The sequence below is a fragment of the Canis lupus genome, chromosome 7, assembly GCF_003254725.2.
Source record: "Canis lupus dingo isolate Sandy chromosome 7, ASM325472v2, whole genome shotgun sequence".
NCBI classification, from domain to species: domain Eukaryota; kingdom Metazoa; phylum Chordata; class Mammalia; order Carnivora; family Canidae; genus Canis; species Canis lupus.
In genome coordinates, this window is record NC_064249.1 from 5,146,401 (window position 1) to 5,167,968 (window position 21,568).

At 38.2% G+C, this 21,568-nt stretch overlaps 1 protein-coding gene across 1 annotated transcript in view; it reads right to left on the reverse strand.

Annotated features, from left to right (window-relative positions):
* The window catches only part of CRB1 (crumbs cell polarity complex component 1), a 213,077-nt gene extending 191,800 nt beyond the window's left edge, over window positions 1-21,277 (reverse strand). The window contains exon 1 of the mRNA XM_025429725.3: window positions 20,918-21,277. Within this exon, the coding sequence (XP_025285510.3) occupies window positions 20,918-20,987 (70 nt within the window). The 5' untranslated portion in view covers window positions 20,988-21,277. The remainder of the gene's footprint in view (window positions 1-20,917) is intronic.
* Between the last annotated feature and the right edge of the window lie 291 nt (window positions 21,278-21,568).

A 21,568-nucleotide genomic window follows, 5' to 3' on the forward strand; every position in this document is an offset into this window, starting at 1 on the left:
GAGATTTTTTGTCTGCCTATTTTTTATATTACATATATGTTGTACATGACATATAATTTGCCATTACATATTTTTTTCACTTAAAATTTTGGGGAGACAAAAGTTAACTTTTGAGTAAGTGTTGACATTCTTTCCCCTTTTCCTTGCCCTCTAGAGTAAATTTGGACTTATCTGCTCATCTTCCCTACTCCTCCTCCAATTTCTATAAATTGTTTTATCCTTGTCAGCTTTATCCCTGGGTTTTTATGATGCAAAATTAATATAATGGGGAAAGAGAGAAATGGGATTTGAGAATCCAAGACAGGGGACTTATATAAGAAAGGGTTGAGATTTGTTTCAAAGAGGAAAAACAGGGGGAGAACCTATGAGGGCCTCAAGAGGAAGGATCTTTGGGAAGGCTGAGAAATTGGACCTGGGGAAATGGTGAGAGATGAAAAAAATGGAAAGAAAGTAATTTTTTAAAGTTTTTTTCCTATGCATTTTATTCTGTATTTCTGTGTTTCAAAATATTTAAATTGCTTTAATTTAATTTTGTTTACTGGATTGTGTTTCTATCTTTGAAAGTAACTCCAGATACTAGAGCATAAAGCAACACAATTTATGTTTCAAATACTTTCTTAGTACAAATGTGTCTGATTGATTTCATTAGAGCTATTTCTAGTTTCTCATTATATATACATGTGTTATGGCTACCTTGGCATGTTAATCTTTACCTTATTTCAATTATTATCTTCCTAGAAGAGTTACTGGGTCATTACGTTGAATATTCATATTTAAGACTTTGATCCATAATGTAAAAAAAGTTTTATAGACTTTCTCTCTAGACTTTTTCTGTTCCTATCATGGTAAATAGTCTACAGTGTGGGCTCAGTGATTCACAAATGAGAACTTAAATCTTCATCTCCTATTAGGTATCTTCTTTGAACTTTGGAAAGATATCTCTGCCTAATGGACATCCTCCCCTGAATGTCCGCATTATATGTCAAAATAAAAATTTCAACTGTAGGTATTTACCCTGAGTTCTTCCCTGAATTTACTATTTGAGATAATGTCATACTTTTTTAAGATTTAGAAGCTTGGAAATCATCATTCACTATGCCCTCTTTCCCTCTCACTCATTTCTCATCAGATGTTAAGCTGATTTCCCCCTAAATATCTCTTTGCTATGACCACGCTGTTTCAGGTCCCTATCATTTTGTGTGAGGCCTCTCTACCTACAGCCTTGCCCTTCCTTAGTACATTGTCACTGTGGCCAAGGCTGAGCATTTAGCACTCCTGTTTAGAGCCCTTCAGTGTCTTCCCATCTTCTTTAGTGGCACTCCCCAATATGTGTGCAGAGAGTAGGTTACAGGAGTGCCAGAGCTGCAGGAGGCACCAATGGCCATCCTTGGATGTCAACAGTCCTGACAGTGTGGACAAGTGTGGTAAACATATATTACCCTTTCTCTGTGGGCCCTGATGTGAAAACATTTGAGCAACTCTGACAAGAAGATAACACTTCATTATAGCGTTTAAAGCCTGTTCCTACATGGACCCCACACACACTCCCTCATCTCACATCACTTCCCCAATGGTCACCAGCCTTTGCCACACTTTGAGAATCAATAATCTCCCAACTCCTATTTCATTAAACTATGGATTAATGTCTTTTCAAGTCTGGTCTGTAAATAACATGCATCAGAATCATGTAGGGCTTGTTTAAAACAACATCAACAACAACAACCAACTGATTTCTGGGGGTCCTACTCAGGATTATAACATTTGGACTTGGAACCCATAAAAATTCACCATTAAATCATGCCTCATGTGTTTATTTTACACATTAAATTGTGTAAAACTTTACACAAGACCTCACTAATATAGTTTACAAAACATGGTTAATATATTCCATAAAATAGCAAAACCATAAATAGAGTCAAATAAGAAAATTCAGTGAAATATTTGCAAGACAAAGAACATGAAAACTACCCTTCATTTAAAAATGAAGATATATTGATGGTAGGGACTATAACTGACCCGAAGAACTAATGAGATCTATCTTTATGACAATCTGTGCTCTAAGCAGTTCCAATATTAGAGTAAAAAAATGCCTCTTAGGGTAAAGGAAAATGCCTTAGAGAAACATGCCTGGTAGCATACATGGTCAGGATGATTATTTGGAATTTTTTTAAGCCTATTTATTCCCCAAGTTATGGTTCTTTGAAATTTCTATCATCATTCTCACAACAAATTTCCCTTCAAGGATATACAGCATGTTGATATTTGAACTTATACTTGTAGCGCATGCACTGGTGATGAATGATGCGGAGAACAAAGGCAAAAGAAATGTAGAAAAAATTAAATGTCCTTACAACTTACAGCCCATCAACAAGTAGCCTCAACTCCCCTGCGGGGAGCCTGATGCAGAACTTGATCCCAGGACTCTGGGATCACGCCCTGAACTAAAGGCAGACGCTCAACCACTGAGTCACCCAGGCGTCCCTTGTCCTCCTGTTTTTATAGAGCTACCTTTCTTGCATTAAGGATGGCTCAGGAATTCTTTCTTGACTGTATGCTCTCAGATCCCAACATTTCACATCAATAAATACACAATAAATAATTTTAATTTAATACTTTTCTTTTTCATGACTTAAGCAGTAGCTCATTATTCATAGGTGGAACCAATTTACAGGCTTTATTGATCATCTTCCCCTTGCATCTCCCTCTCTTGATTATGTTTTCTGAAATACAACTGCTAATTATATTTACATTGATGTTTTCCTTCATAAAACCAAAAGTCTGAAGGCAGAACTCTCTAACCATATCTATATAAATGCTATATAATTCTGGGGGACCAAATGTTTTAAATGGTCCAATGCTTAAAAAGTCTTGTGACTACTGGAATCAGTGTTTTTCAAATTCTGAATGTGTGATATGGCTATATTGAAAAGTTCATTGAACAAAAAAAGATTTTATTATTTTTTTTTATTTTAAAGATTTTATTTATTTATTCATGAGACACAGAGAGAGAGAGAGAGAGGCAGAGACACAGGCAGAGGGAGAAGCAGGCTCCTGCGGGGAGCCAGATGTGGGACTCGATCCCAGGCCTCCAGAATCACGCCCGGGGCTGAAGGCAGCGCTAAACCGCTGAGCCACCCAGGCTGCCCCAAAAAAAGATTTTAGATATTTGAATGAACTATTTGGTGAATGGTTTTACTTTTTCCTCCCTAAGTCTTAGATTTCTAGGCAAAATGAGAATAATTTCCTTTATTACAAGCTTCGTATTAAATGAGAAAATTATGTAAACTACTCTTTACAATGCCCAACATAGAGAAGACAGGTAACAAACTTTAGTTGTATTTGACATCCAAGGAAAGTATGAGTCATGGATTCCCCTAATTTAAAAATAAATAAGATCCTGGAGATTAGATCCAAACACAAGGAATAGGAGTATAAAAGAGTCTGGCTTATTGGGTTGCTTCTGCTTTTGACACTGAGTCCCTCTTTATGAACACATTTGCATCTCTTCTTGCTCCTCCAAGCCTAGAGAAAGAGCAACTTTGCCTTAGTTCAAGGGTTTGGTTCAAAACTTCAAGGAGCTCCAACAGCTAGTCAGCTAGCTGCTGCAGCGAAGCAGAAAATTAAATAGCACACATATCCTGTTTTCAGTGCTCCATAGAGGGCTGCATAAAGGGAGTCAGGAGGAAAAATAAATTAGATATAATGATGTTAGTTAGGAGAAGAAAATTTCTATTTATTTCTATAATTATTTAAGTTTATGGAGAGAAATATATCTTTAATTATTTTATGATTAGCTTAGGAGAAAATGTAGAGTCAGTAATATAACAGGCAGATTGAAGAAACTTAAGTCTTTAGTCCAGAAAGTATTAATTAAACATGGAGCCCATTACACTGAGGTGGCCCAAATGCCTTAGCAAGCCTGCATCAACAAACCAAGACCTATACCTGTAGCGAGTCAAGGTGAAGAAATCAAACCTAAGGACAACCAAATCACAAACAGCGGATAAGGCTTCCCTAAATAAAGGCAACAGCTGAAGCATTGGCCAATCAAATAATTGTCTTACTTTGCTTCCACCTGTTCTCTGTAGCAGCCCTTCCCTAGCTCCTATCAGGGTGCTCCCAGCCATTTCTCATTTGGCACTACCTGATTTGAATAGGGTTTTTTTGTTTGTTTGTTTATTTTGCTCAAATACACTTAAAATGTGTAATTTGCCTCAGTTTATATTTTAACAGTAGCTTCTTAGTGCGTTTGATGCAATTTTTAAGCATGGATACCTAAAATGTAAAGCTTTGCTGCTGCTGCTACTTCTTCTTCTTCTCCTCCTCCTGCTCCTCCTTCTCCTCCTCCTCCTCCTCCTCTTCCTCCTCCTCCTCCTCCCTCTTCTTCTTCTTTTTACCAACCCCTGGTAGAGGTTATGTGATATTGTGATATAAATCCTCCTCCACAGTTCCTGGTACATAGCTCCTAAAACTCTTGTAATTTCCTAAGAGCCATTGGAGCATAATTTTTTATAATATTTGGTCTTTTGTCCATATTTGCTGAAATAGTTGCTGAGTGATAAAGGTGAAAGAAGTGTTAATCATAGTGAGCCCTTTAAGCACAACAGCATTTGTTAAATAGTGGACTTTTGGAAAGCCTCAAATAGCCACAGGATGGGGGCTGGTTGTCTGGGGGACCAACCATGTAATTAGGTGGCTGGAACTTTCAGCCCCATCATCTGATCTCTGGGGAGGGGCAAAAAGCTGGAGGTTGAGTTAATCATCATAGTCAATGACTTAATCAATCATGGCTATGTAATGAAGCTTTGATTAAAAAACCCTAACTGAAGGGGTTTGGAGAGCTTCTGGGTTGGTGAATGCTTGGAGGTTCCTGACAAGGGCACAAAAACTCTGCACCCTTTTCCATCTTCCATGCCTTGTCCTATGCATCTCCTAACTGTTTCAGAGCTGTATCCTTTTTTAATAAGTCTGTAGTCTGGTAAGTAAACTGCTTTTTTTTTCTGAGTTCTGTAAACCACTCTAGCAAATTATCAAGTCTGAGAAAGTGGTTGTGGGAACCTCTAACTTATAGTCAGTCTGTCAGAAGCATGAGTGACAACCTGGGCTTGCAATTGGTATATGAAGTGGGGAAGGTAGGGGTGGGTGGTGCCATAGGTCAGAGCCCTTAACCTGTGGGGTTTGCACTGACTCCAGGTAAACAGTGTCAGAATTGAACTGAATTATAGGGCTCTCAGTTGGTATCCACAAAAAACTGGGAAAACCCACACATTTGGTAGCCAGAAGTATGAAGTATTGGGTGTGAGTGAGTAGAGGGAGAAACAGTTTTCCCTTTCAAGCTTCTAATGATAAATGAAATGAAGATCCAAGGGGCAGCCCCAGTGGCTCAGTGGTTTAGCGCCACCTTTGGCCCAGCTTGTGATCCTGGAGACTCAGGATCGAGTCCCACGTCAGGCTCCCTGCGTGGAGCCTGCTTCTCCCTCTGCCTGGGTCTCTGCCTCTCTCTGTCTCTCATGAGTGAATAAATAAAATCTTAAAAAAAAAAAAAAGAAATGAAGATCAAGGGGCACCTGGGTGGCTCAGTCAGTTAAGCCTCTCCCTTTGGCTCAGGTCATGATCCCGGAGTTTTGGGATTGAGCCCCACGTTGGGCTCCCTGCACAGTACAGAGCCTACTTCTCCTTCTCCCTCTACCCTTCCCCATCTCCTTCCCCACTCAAGCTCTCTTGTGTGTTCTCTCTCTCAAATAAATAAATAAAATCTTGAAAAAAAATGAAGATGAAGAGAAATAGGAATTTCTAATATACAATCTGGATATGCTATTCCCTCGATTTGAGTTGAAATCATCACCAAAGTATAATTTTATTAGAACCAATGATTTCAAAGCAAGTTTGAGTATATTTCCTTTCAGAAAACATTTCTTCATATCACAATACTAGTTTGACCTTCTTGGACTAAATTTTCTCTCTACATCTGGAAAGAATGCCCAGATCAATGCACAAACATCTGGCAATATCTCGAAGTGTGATTATCTCTTGGATGATGTATGAACAGCCCTTACACATCTGTCTGCTCCACTATAGTATGGATATGCCCAGAGAATACTGGTCTTTTCTATAGTCAATACCCTACTCATATTATCTGCTTAATAAATATTTGTTGAACTGTCATTGTCATTTAAATTTTCATTCATTTTATTATTCATTTTTAATATTCTTGGTTACTTAAATATATTTGTTTAGAAATATCTTCCTGGAACTTGGAAACAAGAGAAAAAATGGAGTAGACTATATTATTTGTTTCAAATATTTCTTGTCTTAATACATCCCTTGTCCAGTGACCTCAGGCTTAGCCATGTGACCTGCTTTGGACAATGAAATGTGAGCCAAAGTAATGTAAGTCACATATAAGCTAAAGATTTAAGAGCCTTTACGTGGTTCTTTTCCCTCTGCCATAAAAACACCATTTTCTGGAAAGGAACCGTCCCTTCCACTTGTGTCCCTGCATGAAGAAGACATAAAGCAGAGTTGCAGTCAAACTGTGCTATGGAAACACAATATAAACCTTTGTTGTTTTAAGCCACTCAAATGTTGAGTTTGTTTATTGTTGCAACATAATGTAGTGAAAGGTAGTTCATACTGGATGAGATTACTAAAAATACCCTTTACTTATAAAACTCTATGTTTCAATTATTTAAAAAAATCATGGGACTGTAAAATGTAGATCTCAAAGGAAACTTGGTAATTATATAATCTAATACCCTCATTTTACAAGTGGGAAAATTGGAGACCTTTGAGCTTAAGTGAAGCGTTTACGGACAGTGACTAATGATGAACCAGGGCTTGAATCTGAATGCCCTGACTTTATGTATTTAAAAATTGATGATGAATATAAATAATTGCTCTTCAACTATACTTAGAAGGAAAGATAGCTAAAATTACAGAAAGATAAAAAAAATCACAATAATTCATCTACTTATTGTTGCTAACTCACAGTTGGTTTTTTTCTAATAGTGATATTCAATTTGCGAAAAATTGTTTTCAGTCTCTTTCCTTGTGCTCAAAACTACAAATCTGAGACCAGCTGGACAGACCATTACTTGTTGAATAGAGTTGGTCTCTGCGTGAAGCAGATTGAACTGTCCTGAGATTGAACCATAAACGCAACCTCATTAGCCGCCTGCTCTCACTAATTTGCCTAAAGTAGACTTATTTTAAAGGGTCAAAGAATTTGAATTTAGAGAAAAGAATTATTCATTAGGAATTATCAGGACAATTATGTAAAGAGCCAAAAGACTACAGTGGGATTAATCTAGGTTACAGATGAGCAATTCCTGCCTCTACAGAAATTAGTCGTAAGAGTGAGATAGTAGTTGAAACTGTAAACATTTTTAATTTGGAAAAGTTTTAAAGGTGAAATAGATATTTAGTTATCTAGGAATCATTTAAAAAAAAAAACCCTCCTGATTTGTTGTGTTTGCCAAAATTTCTGTGATGCAATTACTTCCACCATTGCAAGCTAGGGTGGTTTAATAACAGACATGTGAAATTCCTGAGTGTTTACCTTTAGGCTTTTGTGAGCTAGTATGAGGCTTAGAACCTGACAGACCTGAGTTTAAATCTTAATTTTATCACCTCATAACTGTGTTTTAAATATTTTACATAAGCTATCTTGGCCTTAGCTGTCTTAATTGGCTTCATAATAGCTACCGTGTAGGATCACTGTAAGAATAGCACATAATAAAACTGCTGACACCTCTCCTACTACTTTGCTCTATTTTGCTTAATGCACTCTAGCTATGTTAAACACCTTGCAATGTCTCAAACTCTATAGGCACATTCCTGCCTCGCATTCTTTGTACGTGCTATTTTCTTTGCCAAAATATTTTTCACCCAGATATCCTCACATCTCATCTGCTGTCTCTCACCTTTGCTTTTCTCCAAAGCATTATTGCCAGCTCACAATTACATATTGTGCTTATTTATTTGGTTTTTGTCTTTCTTACCCCATTAAAATATAAACTTTAAGACAGCAGGGATTATGGTCTCTTTGTTGACTACTGCAACCTCAGAGCATAGAACAGCATCAGCCATATGAACTTAGTCAACATTTGTGGAATAAATAAAGCGATTGAATAAAAAACTTTTAATATTTATTAATTATCCTATCTTGAGGCTAGAGACAACTAATCCTAACTTGATTTCCTCTGGATCCAAGAAACTTTATGTTGCAGCCAAAACCATTCAGCTCTACATAGTCATGCCCATTCCCACCACAGTGTCTTTTCTCATTCTGTGTCTCTTACTGTTGTTATTGGCTTGAATTCCCTTGAATAAGGGAAAAGCTGGAGAATATATGACAACATACTTAACATACTGCTATAAAACTTTGGAATAGGGATCCCTGGGTGGCACAGCGGTTTGGCGCCTGCCTTTGGCCCAGGGCGTGATCCTGGAGACCCGGGATTGAATCCCACATCGGGCTCCGGGTGCATGGAGCCTGCTTCTCCCTCTGCCTGTGTCTCTGCCTCTCTCTCTCTGTGACTATCATAAATAAATAAAAATTAAAAAAAAAATAAATAAAACTTTGGAATAATCACTGCTTTTTTATTAAATGGGGAAAGAAATTCTAGAAGATTGATTAAGAAGTATTAACAATATCAAGAATGGGATCTAGTGCTAGATGACTGAGTTACTTTCCTTCTTTAATCTCACTGTTATGGCAAAAAAAATCATTAGGGGAAAATAAAGAATGGCGTATTAATAAACACAAAATAATGCATGCATAGTAAAGTAATTTATAATCAAGTGTTCTGAATTGATAATGAAAGTCATAGTAATCCTTTGGCATCCTAACAAATATAATTTCTGAAAGAAAAGCAAGTTAAAGTGATGAACATGTATTTAGGTAGAGAGCTAAGCCATTTGTCCCAAGAAAATATGGAAACCCAATCCTAACTCAATTCTAACCCAATTTATACCCAATTCTAATGCCAACTCTCTATATTAATCAGTCTCTAACTTAATTTCATAAGGTAAATCTATGTGGAGAAAATTTCTGAGCACTCAATTCAAACAAGATGGTTGAACATTTAAAGGTGGAGATAGTGTAAAGAAAGCTGAAAAATAGGAGCAAAATGGGAACATACCGTATTGGCCACTTACCATGCTTTAAAAATCCTTTTATAATTCAATTTGCATCTGAAGGTAATTTTACTCAATAAAAGAGGTATTAATCAAACACTTTCATCTTATATCAGCTTTATTCAGAGTAGATATTATTTTTTTCTTTTTCAGAGTAGATATTAAAGTTTGAATTATGTCTCCCAAGAAGATATGTTGAAGTCCTAACTCCTAGTACCTATGATTATGACTTTACTTGTAAATAAGGTCTTTGTAGACATAACCAAGTTAAGGTGATGTTAGAAGAATGGGTCCTAATCCAATGTGACTAATGTCTTTTTTTTTTTTTTATGACTGATGTTCTTATAAGAAGAAGAGATACAGACAATGGGAGAACACCAAGTAATTAGAGATTGAAGTGATGCAACTCCAAACACAGGAATGCCAAGGCCTGAAGACCAACCACCACGATGAGGAAGTGGCAAGTGAGTATTTTATGCAAGAGTTTCAGAGAGAGCATGGCTCTGCTGACACCTTGATTTCAGACTTCTAGCCTCCAGAACTATGGGAGCATAAATTTCTGTTGTTTAAGGTACCCAGAGCTTTACCACAGCTACCTTAGGGAAACTAATGCCGTAGCCAAAAACTAGAAAAAAAAAAAAACCAAGGTAACTTTCAATAGGCAAATTAATAAACAAACAGGTACATCTATACAATAAAATATTATTCAGTGATTTTAAAAAAATGAGTTGGGATGCCTGGGTGGCTCAGTGGTTGAGTGCCTGCCTTTGGCTCAGGGGTCCTGGGATAGAGTCCCACATTGGGCTCCCCATGGGGAGCTCACTTCTCCCTCTGCCTATGTCTCTGCCTCTCTCTTTCTGTGTCTTTCATGGATAAATGGATAAAATCTTTAAGGAAAAAAGAAAAAAAATGAGTCAATTCACAAAAAGACATGGAGGACCTTAAATGAATATTGCAGCTTTGAAAGAAGCTCGTCTGATTTTATGATTCCAATTATATCACATCCTGTAAAAGATAAAACTCTACAGACAATAAAATGATCAGTGATTGCCTACAGATTGGGGCAGGAAAGGGAGTTCAAAAAAAGTAAAGCACAGGGAACTTTGAGAGCAGGAAAACTATTTTGTATATTATAATGTATCATATTGTGAAAACCTACAGAAATTTAGAGCACAATGGGAAAACCTTATTGTATGCAAATTTTAAAAAATCTTTTCAAAAGTCAAGGGATCCCTGAAAGGAATTTGACTGTGACACAACAAGCTAACTGTATTATAAATGTATGAAACAATCACACAGAAGAGGGTGAAGCAAAAGGTGCTGACCTAAGTATCATTGGAAACAAGCAGAGTTTTAAGATTACAAATGTAAATTCACATAAGTGCTGTGTGCAAACTGATAGAGTTATTTTTACAGGATTATGGGTGAAGAATTTGATGCTGCTATAATTTTATATACTTTTTAAACTATAGTGAATTTAAATAAATAAATGGATGGCAGATGATAGAAACCAAATTTCTCACTGTTAGAGTGGGAATTTACAGATAAGCAAGAGGAGGAAGCTAGAACAATCCAACCCATGTGATAATAAAGTTAGAGGCATTAGGACTAACTCCTACTTAGCTTGATATGTCCCGATGTACATATATACCTAATAATATACACACATGTATTTCTATCCTCTGTCAGCTGAGGTGGTCTAAGACAAATGACACCCTAGTCGCAACAAGCATGCCTTACATTTAGGTCTTGGTTTGTTATGCCATTCTCTAGTACAAGGGAACCAGAGCCTGTTGGAATAAGGGCATAGGCTAGGGCTGGGGAAGGAAATAAATAGGTAAGTCTGGAACATCTTATAGAGCCAAAAAGTAAGGTAGTTTTCAAGGAAAAAAAGCACCTCACATTGACACATTGTAAGCTAAAAGAAGACAGGAGCCAACTGAAAGCACTGAGTGGCCAAAGCTGGAACAATTTGAGTAACAAATAAAGTAGTATTAGATTATAGCCTAGAGTATAAAATAAATAACATGAGTCCATGCTGAAATCAATAAATGCTTGAATAAATAAATAAATGGACAAGAAGAATCAAATCTCTCATGCAGAAGAATCCCAAATAATTTATGGAGGGGAGGAGCAAGATGGCGGAAGAGTAGGGTCTCCAAATCACCTGTCTCCACCAAACTACCTAGAAAACCTTCAAATTATCCTGAAAATCTATGAATTCGGCCTGAGATTTAAAGAGAGACCAGCTGGAATGCAACAGTGAGAAGAGTTCGCGCTTCTATCAAGGTAGGAAGACGGGGAAAAAGAAATAAAGAAACAAAGGCCTCCAAGGGGGAGGGGCCCGCGAGGAGCCGGGCTGAGGCCGGGGCGAGTGTCCCCAGGACAGGAGAGCCCCGTCCCGGAGACGCAGGAGCTGCACCGACCTTCCCGGGGGAAAGGGGCTCGCGGGGAGGTGGAGCAGGACCCAGGAGGGCGGGGATGCCCTCGGGCTCCCGGGGACAGTAACAGCAACTGCGCGCCCAGGAGAGTGCGCCGAGCTCCCTAAGGGCTGCAGCGCGCACGGCGGGGCCCGGCGGGACCCGGAGCAGCTCGGAGGGGCTCGGGCGGCGGCTCCGCGGAGGGGCCTGCGCGACGGGAGCAGCTCGGAGGGGCTCGGGCGGCGGCTCCGCGGAGGGGGTTGCGCGGCCCGGGAGCGCGAATCCACCAGCGCAGGCTCCGGAGCACAGGGCGCCGGGACACAGCCCAGGATCCGGCCTCCTCCGGGACAGGCAGAGGCCGGGAGGGCCCAGGACAGCAAGGACGCTCCTGCCCCAGCTGAGCAGATCAGCGGCCCCGCCGCGGAGCCTCCAGGCCCTGCAGACGGAGAGCTCCGGAGCTGAATCCAGGTTTCCAGAGCTGCCCCGCCACTGGGGCTGTTCCTCCTGCGGCCTCACGGGGTAAACAACCCCCACTGAGCCCTGCACCAGGCAGGGGCACAGCAGCTCCCCCAACTGCTAACACCTGAAAATCAGCACAACAGGCCCCTCCCCCAGAAGATCAGCTAGACTGACTGACAACTTCCAGGAGAAGCCAAGGGACTTAAAGAACACAGAATCAGAAGATACTCCCCTGTGGTTCTTTTTTTTTTTGTTTTTGTTTTTGTTTTTGTTTTTGTTTTTGTTTCGTTTTGCTTTTTGATTTGTTTCCTTCCCCCACCCCCTTTTTTTCTCCTTTCTTTTTCTTTCTCTTTTTCTTCTTTTTTTTTTCTCGTTTTTTTTCTTTTCTTCCCTTTTTTTTTTTCTCTTTCTCTTTTCTTTCCTTCTTTCTCTCCTCTCTTTTTCTCTTTTTCCCAATACAATTTGCTTTTGGCCACTCTGCACTGAGCAAAATGACTAGAAGGAAAACCTCACCTCAAAAGAAAGAATCAGAAACAGTCCTCTCTCCCACAGAGTTACAAAATCTGGATTACAATTCAATGTCAGAAAGCCAATTCAGAAGCACTATTATACAGCTACTGGTGGCTCTAGAAAAAAGTATAAAGGACTCAAGAGACTTCATGACTGCAGAATTTAGAGCTAATCAGGCAGAAATTAAAAATCAATTGAATGAGATGCAATCCAAACTAGAAGTCCTAACGACGAGGGTTAACGAGGTGGAAGAACGAGTGAGTGACATAGAAGACAAGTTGATAGCAAAGAGGGAAACTGAGGAAAAAAGAGACAAACAATTAAAAGACCATGAAGATAGATTAAGGGAAATAAACGACAGCCTGAGGAAGAAAAACCTAAGTTTAATTGGGGTTCCCGAGGGCGCCGAAAGAGACAGAGGGCCAGAATATGTATTTGAACAAATTCTAGCTGAAAACTTTCCTAATCTGGGAAGGGAAACAGGCATTCAGATCCAGGAAATAGAGAGATCCCCCCCTAAAATCAATAAAAACCGTTCAACACCTCGACATTTAATTGTGAAGCTTGCAAATTCCAAAGATAAGGAGAAGATCCTTAAAGCAGCAAGAGACAAGAAATCCCTGACTTTTATGGGGAGGAGTATTAGGGTAACAGCAGACCTCTCCACAGAGACCTGGCAGGCCAGAAAGGGCTGGCAGGATATATTCAGGGTCCTAAATGAGAAGAACATGCAACCAAGAATACTTTATCCAGCAAGGCTCTCATTCAAAATGGAAGGAGAGATAAAGAGCTTCCAAGACAGGCAGCAACTAAAAGAATATGTGACCTCCAAACCAGCTCTGCAAGAAATTTTAAGGGGGACTCTTAAAATTCCCCTTTAAGAAGAAGTTCAGTGGAACAGTCCACAAAAACAAAGACTGAATAGATATCATGATGACACTAAACTCATATCTCTCAATAGTAACTCTGAATGTGAACGGGCTTAAAGACCCCATCAAAAGGCGCAGGGTTTCAGACTGGATAAAAAAGCAGGACCCATCTATTTGCTGTCTACAAGAGACTCATTTTAGACAGAAGGACACCTACAGCCTGAAAATAAAAGGTTGGAGAACCATTTACCATTCGAATGGTCCTCAAAAGAAAGCAGGGGTAGCCATCCTTATATCAGATAAACTAAAATTTACCCCAAAGACTGTAGTGAGAGATGAAGAGGGACACTATATCATACTTAAAGGATCTATTCAACAAGAGGACTTAACAATCCTCAATATATATGCTCCGAATGTGGGAGCTGCCAAATATATAAATCAATTATTAACCAAAGTGAAGAAATACTTAGATAATAATACACTTATACTTGGTGACTTCAATCTAGCTCTTTCTATACCCGATAGGTCTTCTAAGCAAAACATCTCCAAAGAAACGAGAGCTTTAAATGATACACTGGACCAGATGGATTTCACAGATATCTACAGAACTTTACATCCAAACTCAACCGAATACACATTCTTCTCAAGCGCACATGGAACTTTCTCCAGAATAGACCACATATTGGGTCACAAATCGGGTCTGAACTGATACCAAAAGATTGGGATTGTCCCCTGCATATTCTCGGACCATAATGCCTTGAAATTAGAACTAAATCACAACAAGAAGTTTGGAAGGACCTCAAACACATGGAGGTTAAGGACCATCCTGCTAAAAGATAAAAGGGTCAACCAGGAAATTAAGGAAGAATTAAAAAGATTCATGGAAACTAATGAGAATGAAGATACAACCGTTCAAAATCTTTGGGATGCAGCAAAAGCAGTCCTAAGGGGGAAATACATCGCAATACAAGCATCCATTCAAAAACTGGAAAGAACTCAAATACAAAAGCTAACCTTACACATAAAGGAGCTAGAGAAAAAACAGCAAATAGATCCTACACCCAAGAGAAGAAGGGAGTTAATAAAGATTCGAGCAGAACTCAACGAAATCGAGACCAGAAGAACTGTGGAACAGATCAACAGAACCAGGAGTTGGTTCTTTGAAAGAATTAATAAGATAGATAAACCATTAGCCAGCCTTATTAAAAAGAAGAGAGAGAAGACTCAAATTAATAAAATCATGAATGAGAAAGGAGAGATCACTACCAACACCAAGGAAATACAAACGATTTTAAAAACATATTATGAACAGCTATACGCCAATAAATTAAGCAATCTAGAAGAAATGGACGCATTCCTGGAAAGCCACAAACTACCAAAACTGGAACAGGAAGAAATAGAAAACCTGAACAGGCCAATAACCAGGGAGGAAATTGAAGCAGTCATCAAAAACCTCCCAAGACACAAGAGTCCAGGGCCAGATGGCTTCCCAGGAGAATTTTATCAAACGTTTAAAGAAGAAATCATACCTATTCTCCTAAAGCTGTTTGGAAAGATAGAAAGAGATGGAGTACTTCCAAATTCGTTCTATGAAGCCAGCATCATCTTAATTCCAAAGCCAGACAAAGACCCCGCCAAAAAGGAGAATTACAGACCAATATCCCTGATGAACATGGATGCAAAAATTCTCAACAAGATACTGGCCAATAGGCTCCAACAGTACATTAAGAAAATTATTCACCATGACCAAGTAGGATTTATCCCTGGGACACAAGGCTGGTTCAACACCCGTAAAACAATCAATGTGATTCATCATATCAGCAAGAGAAAAACCAAGAACCATATGACCCTCTCATTGGATGCAGAGAAAGCATTTGACAAAATACAGCATCCATTCCTGATCAAAACTCTTCAGAGTGTAGGGATAGAGGGAACATTCCTCGACATCTTAAAAGCCATCTACGAAAAGCCCACAGCAAATATCATTCTCAATGGGGAAGCACTGGGAGCCTTTCCCCTAAGATCAGGAACAAGACAGGGATGTCCAAATAATTTATGTAGATATTCTTCCTCCAAGAGGGGGAACATAACTCCCCACTCTTAGGTGTGGGTTGTGTATAGTGACTTCCTTCCTAAATGTAGAATACAGACAAATACCACCTCCCAGGTGGTTGAGGTCCACATCAACAGTCATATATCATGCTGATTGTATGTATCCTTGATATGATGTAATGAGATGATACTTTACCTCTGTGGTCTCCCTCTCAATGGCCAATAACTCCAGTCTTACCATGAGAAGAACAGCAAATAAATTCCAATGCTGGAGGATCCTATAAAATACCTAATTAGTGCTTCTTTTTTTTAAATTTTTTTTTATTTATTTGATGATAGTCACAGAGAGAGAGAGAGGCAGAGACATAGGCAGAGGGAGAAGCAGACTCCATGCAGGGAGCCCGATGTGGGATTCGATCCCGTGACTCCAGGATCACGCCCTGGGCCAAAGGCAGGCACCAAACCACTGCACCACCCAGGGATCCCCTAATTAGTGCTTCTTAAAATTGTCAAGCTCATCAAAAACAAGGAAGGCCTGAGTTCCTCCACTACCAAGAGGAACCTAAGGATATAGGACAACTAAATGCAATGTGGTATCCTGGATGGGATACCAGAATAGGAAAAAAGATATTTGGAAAAATCAAAGGAAATCTGAAGAAACCATGGACTTTAGTTAATAATATATCAACATTGGGTCATTGCTACAAATCAACCGTAAGATGTAAGATGTTAAGAATAGAGGAAACTATCTGTGTGGGGTATAGTGGACCCCTCTGTACCATCCTCTCAATATTTCTGTGAACCTAAAATTATTCTAAAATAATAAGGTCTGTTATAAAAAAGTTAATGTAAAAATTTTTAAAATCATGCAAAAATGTCATGAAAAGGGAAGGTATTCAATTCTTATAGCAAATGTTATAAAAATTGCCTCATAAATTTGTTTATTTAATAACTGTTTCATGAGTGACTACCCTGAGTTATGTAGTTGCCTCCCACTGGTTTAGGATACATAAGCAAAACCCCCATGGTACCTAGAGTCATGAAGTGTAATCTCATTGGTAAAAAAAAAAAAATGAATCAACACCAAATATTGATGCCATGGAAAATAAACGTAAAGTGTAATTAATGTTAAGTATAGGTCTCAAAGCTGAACCTGGTATGACCAGAGATGATGTGAATGTGAAAGAATTCTATTTCTATTTTCATTATCTAAATGGAGAAAATTGGGCTTCTCAGGTTTGCTGATAAATCAGCAGTAAAATTTACAAGAGAGCTAAAAAGTGGGGGATCCCTGGGTGGCTCAGCGGTTTGGCGCCTGCCTTTGGCCCAGGGCGCAATCCTGGAGTCCCGGGATTGAGTCCCGCGTCAGGCTCCTGGTGTGGAGCCTGCTTCTCCGTCCTCCTGTTTCTCTGCCTCTCTCTTTCTCTCTCTCTACATCTATCATGAATAAATAAATAAATAAATCTTTTTAAAAAAAATAAAGTAAATAAAATAAAAAATAAAAGAGAGCTAAAAACTGATTTTTCTTGTCCACTTTAATTTCAAAATATGGTATTTTAATACCATTAATAATAATTTGTGAAAATCACCAAAAATGAAAAAAAGAAAAAAGAATGCAGGGCACCTGGGTGGCTCAGTCGGTTAAGCGTCCAACTCTTGATTTAGATTGAGGTCATGATCTCAGGGTCATGAGATTGAACCCATGAGATTGTGCCCAGCATGGAGCCTGTGTAAGATTCTATCTCCCTCTTCCCCTCCCCTTATTCTAAAAAAGAGAGAGAGAGAGAGAGAGAGAGAGAAAAGAAAGTAATTCTTCTGAAAAGTTTGATTCACCTAAGATAAGTATCAAAATATAAAAGCTAAAATTAATTCTGCTATATTATTTAGGGAACAGTGAGTAATCTTCATGAAGTAGAAACCATTTTGTAATAAGCTGATGAGATAATTATTTTATGAAGAGCAAATGTATCTTTTTCTCTAATAATTATGTAGGCAATTTACAGCATGCTGTTGCAAAGATATTAGCTAATATAGTGAATACCAAACTTTTAAACGTCTCCACACATGTAGAATTTTAAAGAAGAGTGGGTGATTACTCCCTAATGAATAACATCAACCTTCTCGCCTCATTAAGCAAACTCAAGCCTTTCTTGATAATGGCATTAAGATTGGATAAATCATATCATATCTTTATAGATTCTACTTGTTCTTTATACTAGAGACAGATTGAAAAGAAAGTATTCTTTAACTCTATTCAAATTCAGTTACTTAATAATTTCTGAAGATTCTAGAACACTGATAGTACCCCAAAGTCACTGAAGTTATTTAAATAATTTTAATAATTGTTTGCCAAACCATGTTTTATGTACATACTATGACCATCCTTTGAAGATGGGTTAAAACAATTACTTTTAGTCTAAATGTGGCATTTACATCGAAAATATTCAGTTTACCTCCAAATGTATAAAACACTAGTAAAATATAGCCCTAAATGACTTTTCTGATTCATGGTTGCTTCATTGTAGTAGTTACTTTAAAACCCTTCACAACAGATTCATATGTCAAGCTTGCATAGAGAGTTATTACAAAGTGCTCTCATTATTTAAACCAGCCCCCAGTAATGAACTATAGGAAAGTCTCACTCCAATAAAATTCTCTCTTAATACATCAAAAGCAAAAATATAATAGCTTTTCCTGAATTATTAAAATTCAGCTGATTCTGTACATGAGAACAAGTTTTACAAATTGTGGAACAGATAAGAAAACAACTGAGACAGTAATAGCAAATTCATTGCAACTCCATGGGAAGGGGAATACCTGCATGCTCAGGAAGCGCAAGTGAATATCACTTCCCGCACTCTGTTCTGATAGTTTTCATGCCCCATGTGCTCATCCGGAAGGAAATAAATAAAAAGTGTAGGACATTGGACAAACAATGTAAACGGCGTGCCCCTGATAGGAGAGCAAGGCACCACTTATTTAAAAAAATATAGTTTGGAGCCAAAGATGGCTCTTATCTCTCAGATCCAAGGGAATGTATTTCAAAATTCAAGAGGAAGAATCATTGATTCATTCAATGAATACTCTCTTAATAGCTAAAATTTTCTACGTACTTATTAAATTCTGAGCAGTGCGTTAAGGCTCATCCACGTTATCATTTCAAGGGAATCACCACACATAAACTAAGAGCATAAAATGCAAAACCGACCACTGGATTCTAGTCCTGGTTCCACTACTCACTAGTAGTATGGCCTTGGGCAAGTAACTAAACTTGTACGTGCCTCAGGTTCTTCAGCTATAAAATGGAATTAATGACATGTTCTACTTGACAGGTAGGTTAAGTATAATGCTTGCAAGGCGTATTGCTTACCTTCTCTCCTAAATAATCCCTTTGAGGAGACAGAGATGTTTGGATTTTACAATTTAAATGATTCCTTACATCATCATGTTCTCAAGAAAGATTTATGGGGTCATGCAGAACTTGGGATCACCTGCATTTGAAATCAAGAGCTAGATCAATTACAGGCTTCTGATCTCCCCAGACATACTAAATATCTGGGGTTGTACTTGAGAGATTGCATCTCCAACAAATGTTTCAGCTCTCTGATGGGCATCAAAGGCTGAGATACACCGATATAGTGACCTGAGTCTTGGTCTCATTCTATAAAATGCCAATGATTATAATAGTATCTATTTGTGGAGAATTAAGTGAAATATAGCATATATTGAATGTTAACACATTCAACACTTATGCTATTAGCTATTATTTTGTTCATTTGACTGGAATATTTTCAAGAGTACTAAGAGGTAAAGGGTAGGAAAGAAGACTAAGGCCAGGTTGTAAAAGTTTTACAGTCAGGTACAAAAAAAACATCTAAAGTATGTTTTAACATGGAAGGCAGTATCATCACATCTTGCCAGCAAGTATATTAAGACAGATAAAAGTTGGCCTGCTTAACAATTAAACTAAATGGAACTTCAAATTTGTTTAAAAAACAAATGATAGAAATAGTGTGCTAAGAGAATAAATCAAATAATTACAACGTACTTAGAGGGTAACAATAAAATCACCTGTTCAGAGATAATTATTTGTATGTAATTATAGGTTCATAATTATGACCCTTAAAAAAAATGTGTGCCTTAGAAGTTACATAATCATCTCCTTAAAAGCTAACTGCAGCAAATGCTATTTTAACACATATTGCATTGACATGACAAAGTTTTTTGCTCTAAAATGTACTGCAAACTCACTTCACCTTGCATTTTATGCATCTTATTTCTTTTGCTTTCTTTCTTTTCCCATCCGTACATCTCAACATAACACTTCCCTTCTTCACTTCAATTGCATGCGACCCATTTGAAGTTTCAAGGAAGAGAAATAATTATTTAAATAACTATTTTCAACAAACACATCACCAAAAAAAACCCCAAAGTCCCGTGTGTGTGTGTGTGTGTGTCTGTGTGTGTGTTGTGCACATGCACACAAGTGTATATTGCAATCAGGTAAATTTTACTGCTCACTTATTTAAAGTTTGACTTGGGTTTTCGGTAATTGTCTTCCGCTACCTACCTACTAAATCTACTCCTCTCTTTACCCAGCCTCTGCTATAAGCTCAGATGTAAACTAAACAAGTAACAATCTCACTGGCTACAGAAGGTGACCCAGATTAGACAACAGTGCTTGCTAATGCCAAGTCATCTTATTCAATGGCAGCTGCTCTGTGCTTTGCCTTATTGATATTCAGATTCAACAGACACAAATCACACAGCCCCTTTGACAAGCACACACTCTGCCTGTCTTCATTTTAAATGTATTCAGTAGCTACTGTCCTTCATAAACACACAGCTGAGGCCATTCAGTGTCCTTTGATTTTCTACACTGCGATACATCTGACAAGATACCCTAGAAACATCACTTCTGTTTTTATTTGGGGGACTGTAATATCTTCGTTTACAAAACAGAAGCAAACACAATAGAAAGGAAACCCATTTCTCTCTGGTGCTTTGAACTCTTGGAGAAAAATTAAAACTATCCCCTTGATTATGAGAGCAAACATGGTAATATAAAGTTCTTGAAAAGTGAAGATAAACACATAGTATTGGGAATAAAATGCAACATAGCTCATGATGAACTTCCTTTTAAAGGATATCATTGTCAAGTGCCAAGTCTATTGTGTACAATTGTAAACACAACAAAATACCTTCTTTTTTATGTAGCCATTTCAACCCCCTGCTCACCACTACTGAAAAGGCTTAAAAAAGAACATTTTCTATGTCTAGTTAGTGGAAATCATAGAATCAGAATATTATTCACACTGACTTGTTTAACACAGGACACTTGCTTATATCAAATTCTTTGTACTTTTTTTCAAGTGTTGTATTCTGTAGCACATGCAACATTATCAACTATTTGCTAGAAACATTTAAGTCAGAAAAAGTGCCAAAAGTTCGATAAATGGAAAAGCTTACTTTTTATGTAGGTGAGCAGTGAGAAACTGAGGTAGAAGATGAGAAAGTAGTTCATTTTCATAAGCGCCATGGTCTCATTCAGAGGACTCTGATGTGTTGCCGGTGGTCTCGTCCAAGTCCGCTTGTGACCTTTGTCTGACTCAGAAAGGAGACGGTGCCCCAGAGTCTCTGGATGCCATCCCTGCCTCTACCCCTCTTACAGCTACTTCGCTGGAAAATACAGGGACTTAGATTCAAAAAGCTTCTAAGCATCTTACATGGGAGGATGGGGTGATTTTTCAAACCTGGTGCAGATTTTTTCATGCTGGACTGGATTCATCCCCGTCTCAGGTCTTTTCTAATAGTTTTCTTCCATTGTTATTGTTTGTGAAGATTGCTTTATACCATTCTAGAATGTAGTTTGATAGATACACAGATGATAGTTAATAGACAGATATAAAAATTATTTTTCTTCCCATTTTTTAAAAATAATGATATCATCCTATGCGTATTTTCATGCAGCTTGCTTTTTTCGCTCAGGAATGTGTCTCAGATATTTTGACACATTATGAAATCTATCTAGCTCACACTTTCTAATGCCACATGGCATCCCATGGTATGGATGTACCATACCATAGTTTATTTTTTTAACATATGTTGTATCATAGCTTA